Source organism: Aptenodytes forsteri, unplaced genomic scaffold (assembly GCF_000699145.1).
Source record: "Aptenodytes forsteri isolate BGI_AS27 unplaced genomic scaffold, ASM69914v1 Scaffold82, whole genome shotgun sequence".
NCBI lineage: Eukaryota > Metazoa > Chordata > Aves > Sphenisciformes > Spheniscidae > Aptenodytes > Aptenodytes forsteri.
In genome coordinates, this window is record NW_008795490.1 from 9475443 (window position 1) to 9481427 (window position 5985).

General features: G+C 48.5%; 1 protein-coding gene across 1 annotated transcript; it reads right to left on the reverse strand.

The window, feature by feature from the left end:
- Nucleotides 1–4032: 4032 nt before the first annotated feature.
- On the reverse strand, nt 4033–5737 carry SLC35D3 (solute carrier family 35 member D3). Its single transcript, XM_009281575.1, has 2 exons — nt 5560–5737; nt 4033–4862 (listed from the first exon to the last, which is right to left on the reverse strand). Exons 1-2 carry the CDS (start codon nt 5735–5737, stop codon nt 4033–4035), a joined length of 1008 nt encoding a protein of 335 aa, XP_009279850.1.
- Nucleotides 5738–5985: the final 248 nt, after the last annotated feature.

Sequence of the window (5985 nt, forward strand, 5' to 3'; positions counted from 1 at the left end):
AGAGGCAGAGTTGATTGCCTGCACTGCGCTTAGACGCTTCAGGTTGAAAAACCACAGAAGAAACCTCAAAGCGGTATGTGAAATTCTACAGGACACAGGCAAAGAGGGCAAGGAGACGGGAATCTGTGGTGTTAAACCTTAACCATGACAAGCAGCAGTTCAACCGCTAATTTAGAACCCAGAGCTGAAGGACTTGCACCTTTCTGTCTACCGAAGCCTTTGCCTGCAGCAAACAGACGTAAACAAATTACAGGAGGCTGTTAAACACTGGCAATAAACTATCCCCGGACATACACAGGGCTGTGGAGTGTTGCTTAATAAACTCTAAAATGTCTTTCACCTGTTTTTTTGTAGGCTGCTGTTCATTTTCCTTCTGGAAGTGATGGTAAATGCAGGATCAGTTTGTCAGTGATGTATGCAAATTTTTTACTTATCCTTAGAAATTTTAACTGTCCCTGCCTCCAAATAATCTGGCCTCCCTTTCATTTCTTTGTTAGAAAAGATAGCCAGTCTGGCTTTTGTTTTCCTGTTGCATGTGTATTTGTGTGTGTGTGTTTGCATGTGCGTGCGTATAGAGTAGTGCTAGAGCAGGTGTTACCTGATGATGTGTTGACACCGAAATTAACGTTTATTCTCAAAGCAGTCATTGTGCATCAGGTTCATTCATTATCCTGGAACAAGGACAGTTTCTTTCTCTAAACCATCCTGCAGGCACATTTGTGTGGAGCTCTAAGATGAATTCTGCAATAAACATCAGCCCCAGTGTCTGGTACAACCCAGTTTCAGCCACGGGCGTGTTACATACCTTTCATCCGAAGCAAACAGGTAAAAATTAATGCTTAGGTCATCTCCTAGGGTTGCCATGTGACATAGCTGGTAATACCAATACTTAACATTGTAAAATAAAATCAATATTAAGTCCTTTAATAATGCAATGATTTTATAATATAACTATTAATAATAAGCATCTTATTTTTATTTATTCCAAAGTTACAGCAGTTACACTAGTGACACTAAATCATCTTGAATATGTAACCAAAGAAATCACTGCTGAGAACCACAGAAACTTCAAGCTGTACGGAGGACTCAGCCACTTCAGATTCCTGTGTTCCTTTGTCTGTCCTCAGTCCCTCTGTCCACAACAGTATTTATAGTGTGCGGTCACATGTTCAGGAAACTTGGATGGTATAAAGGCACAAGAATAACTATAAATGAATCAGAAATGAGCACCCCGGAGTAGCAACAATAAGAAAACCAAAAGGCTTTTGGAAAGCAGTGCATTTTATTCCCACATCTTATTCTGCAGTCTTCCACTGATGCTATTAAAATACCTCAGCACGAGGCAGTATTTTTATTTTATTGTGTGACAGTCTCCGTTACTGAAAAAGTGGATTGCATTTGCCAAATTCCCATTTTAATTTAGGGAATTTACAGGTTTAAACAGAATACAATATAATCACATTTCGACTATACATGCAAATGTACAACATCATAACAGCAGCTTTTTTAAGAGTCAAAACTGTTCGCATTTCCACAAGTTTCTACTAATACTCCAACAACAGTAAGCGGCAAAACATTGAACACCCCCAGGAAAGAGTCCTGCAACAAAAGCCCAGGGGAGAGCTTTCTACAGCACGTGCCAAACACCGAGCGTTCGCTACGGGATCTAAGACTGGCATCCAGCTGGTAAAAAGATCCACATTTCTTGTGGACAGAAAACACTGAGCGCAGTGAGGACAGATCAGAAATGTGGGTTTCTCTTCAGCCATCTGTATGATTACAATGCAGTTCAACGTCATAATGAGTTCAGTAATACAGCAACTACAAGTCATAGGCACAAACTTCTTTAGTCTAGGATGTGTTTGAAAAACTAACAAAACCCCTACTATATCAGCCTATAAACAATAAATAGTGCTTTTATTGCAAAAGGTGCCATATGGAGCTCGAGTAGAAAGTAAATGTATTTTGGCATACAGCCAGTACCTCTCGGCTCTTAAACACAAGCTATACATAACGTGTGATGCACAGATCTCCACGCCCCGTCCCCCAGCTCAGCAGCTACAGGCTTTTAGCCTGAATGTCTTTACAACCGCCTCTTTCAAAATTCATGGGTGATGCCAGGTCACCCAACTTCTGCACTCACTCAAAAAACATACTGTCGCACCTGATGTTTCTGCCTGCATTTATTGACAAGAATCTAAAGCTTCCCCAGAGATCAGTTTTGCAAATATTCCCTACTGGGTAAATTGCTCATTTCGGATTTCAGCGCTGAACGCGCTGTGAGGCTAATGCTGCCTGCTTGGCTTGAGAAGGCATTGGGCTAGGCACTGATTAATTACGGCTGTGGCAATAATTGATTTTCAGTTCAGTGGCTTAATTAATAATAATAACAACAACAACAACAACAAACTTGGTTCATTTTTTCAGGAGATGATAACAACTTGTTTTAGCCTGTGGTCAAGACGGCCCAATGGTTGGGGCACCCTTTTGGGATGAGGAAGACTCGGAGTCAAATCTCTTCTCTGCCTAGTTCTGAGCAAAAGTTTGACCCAAGGACTCCCGCCTCCCAAAAGGGTATCCCTAGGCTAAGAAATACTCAAATGCTTGTTTCCCCATCTTTCCCGTTAAATGCATGTGGTACAAAATATTAGCATGCTCAGTAGAGGCCCCGCCGGAGCGCCTGCTTCCCGCTTCCCACAGGAGCGCTGGAACGGCCAGGGTGGAGAGGCAGCGCTGCCCCTCGCAGCCCGCAGGGACAGTCTGGGTGCAAGGCAGCAGCTTCCACCAAAGCCACGGATGTCTCCGTGCCGAGTGCACCGAGCATCCCTGCCCGTGAGCGCTCGGCCGTGCGATCTGCCGGAGCACACTGCAGCTCCCTGCCTGCCTGCCTGCCCGCACTTTCTGCCACTGGACACCACAGCGCGGGGACAGCAAGGGCTGATACGCACAAAGCCATGTCCCAACACGTGGCCAGGATACAGCAAAACTGTCCTGCAAAAGCACTCCTGGGAACCCCGGCAGAGGTGGTGTCCCCAGTTCTCCTATCAGCCTGTACTTCCGAGAGAGGGAGATGGAGAGGACACCTAGGTTCCAAGCCAGGCTCTGATTCACCCGACTTCAGGGTACAAGGAGGGGATAGCACAAGGCACGCACCGTCCCCCTGTTTTTTTTATAGCCCTCCCAAATCAAATCAAATCAATACAGTCCAACATTTCCAATCCCTTTTATTTGGGTCAAACTAATATTCCCAATGCTACATGTAGTTAAAGCTCATAGAAAAACATCCTTCTTTTGCTGACCACAGCTTCTCAAAAGTTCAGATCTGGTTCTGTTCTCATGTACACCACCGCAAGACAAAAGTATTTCTACTGAAGACACAAACTACCCAATGTAAACCAGGTCCAAGGCCCAGCCTGGCCACGGAATCAGGGAGAGTTTCAATTCTTCAGTTAAGAGGGTGATTCTACACCAATGTAATTGAAGTGGCACAACCTCTAGCTCTGTTGCAATTGTATCGACACAGAGGAGCACATAAAAGTACAGTTAATAGGAGCTTATATATTGCAGGAATATATTTATATTGACTACCTATAATTAGATGGATACAGATACGGAAGCACATCGACAGAGCCTCCGAATGGTGTTAAAATCACAAGGCTCCAGACACAAGCTAAGCTACAGGCCACCGCCGTGTCACTGGCACTGCCGACTAACTTAATGGTACTGGTGTCCCACATGGCCCAGGCTGCTGGGCAAGCGCACCGTGACTTGCTGCTACCCAACTCTCTCTGTATCCACAGCAGAGGACTCGGCACCTTTAGCTGTGGTGGGTCTAAACTGATGTACTGAAAGCAGCTGAAAGCAAGCCCAAAGCACGAGCAAACTCTGACCTTTTGCTTTTTGACAATGAGGTAAAGTCATCCTACATGATTTGGATTTGTCAGCATTGATGTGGAAATGTATGCTCTGCCTTTCCCCCTGTACAGAGAACCAGGTGTCTGTCCTCAAGCAATAGGTTTTCAAACCTGCTTTTTAAGGGTTTGGTAGCTCTTCATTTTCTATCAAATAATCCTTCTTTATATAATTAGCACCCCTCACCAACCTCCATACTCCGAGATAGGCATCCTTCAGCAAGCTCCTGTTCACTTCTTGTGTGCCGGTGGCTTTTCCCTGGACCGCCGGTCCCTTGGCAGGTTTCTCAGTGCCGTCCCTCTCCTCCTCTCTGCTCTGGCTGTTCCCTGTGGCCGATTCTTCCACTGCTGCTTCCCCAGCCCCCTCCTCCTGGGAAATCTCCTCCATCACGAACAGTGCTTGGTCCCCAGCCTGCCTTTTCTCCTCCTCTTCTCTAGCTTCTTTCTCCAGGTCCTCGTAATTGCTCTGCCGTCTGGTCTCAATGTACTTGGCCACGCAGTAAATGACAGACCCCAAGGTGTTGACCACGACACCGGCTATAAATAACTTTGTGGGCTCCACATCATTGAATGCCACCATGCCCACTGTGATGGTTGCTATGCTCTTCACCACCCCCACGAAGCTGGTGGTCACAGCCGAGTTAATGTAAGTGCAGTGAAGGGTGGTAAAGTTCATGGCACAGCTAATCAGGACGCAAGCGACAAAGATGCATACCATGGCGGGGTCCTTCCACCCCGGGAATGACCAGACGTTGATGGAATCCATGCTGGCAAAGGAGCAGATGATGAGAAAAGGGGTGGCCGAAACAGCGATGGCGTACTGAGCTGTCAGGGGTCCGTATTCACTATCTACACTGGTCTTCTGAATGAGCACCAGGTAGGCAGCGTGTATCAGCACGGCCAGCACGCCTGTCACATAGCCCATAGCATCCCCGCTCAGGTCACCAGCTCCTGTCAGGAGAATCACAGAAAGAAACAAGCATTGTTTTTGCATGTGAGACAGAAAGAGAGCACCGTTTTGGGCTGGGGGGATATTTAGGAAATAGGCACCAGTGCCCTTTCCGTAACTCCTAAGATTTGTCATGCTTTTGCCAAGGCTGGACACACTTACCTCCCAACAGATGTATCTTTTTTTTGTGTGTGTGTGTGCTGCAAACCTATTGAATGTCATCCACTCTCCCCCTAAATCCTGCAGCCAAAATCAGATTGCATTCTCCCTTTTGTGAAGACACTACGGGAGATTTGCAGCTAAAATTGCACATACGCACAGCCACGCTGGGCATCCTCTTGCCAGTGAGGGCACACGTCAGCTCCGGCTGGCCGGGCTGCCTGCCCTCCAGCCCCCCGGCCCTCCTTCTCCCCTCCTGCTCCCCAAAACAAGGCCAAGCTGCGTGGGGCCCTCACAGCGAGAGCCTCCCTGCTGAGCCCCCAGTCAAGCTTCTTTGCAGATTAAGCTACTCGCCATGTGGGTGTGCTCTGTTCCCTGGGGCAGCCCCCAACCCAGGAGTGTCGCCAGGCCACGCAGAGCCAGCTTTGCCTCCCACCCCGCCTACCCCTCGGCTGGAAATCAACGCAGGTAGGGCCCCCGGCCCCATAGGGTTGCAGCTGACCCCAAAAGTTGCACCTACCCCTGTAAGATTGCACTTACCCCAGTAGGGCTGCAGTTGCCCCCATGGGGTTGCAGTTGCCGCCAGAAAGTTACATCTACCCCTGTAAGGTTGCACGCACCCCCCGTAAGACCACACCTCGCTCTGTAGGGTTGCACCTTCCCTAATAGGGTTGCAATAAGGTTGCACCGACTCCCGTAGGATTGCACCTACTCCCATAGGTTTATACCGACCCCCATAAGGATGCGCCTATCTCCGCAAGGCTGCACTGAGCCCTGCAAGACTGTACCTGTCACAGCGGGGCTGCATCCACCCCCGCAAGGTCGCACCTGTCCCCGTAAGGTTGCGCCTGCCACAGTGGGGTTGCAGCTGCCCCCCGGGGTTGCACGGCCCCCGTATCCTCGCACCCTTCCCACCGGGCTGCCGCTGCCCGCCCCGTCCCGCCCCGAAGCCCAGCCGGAGCGGCG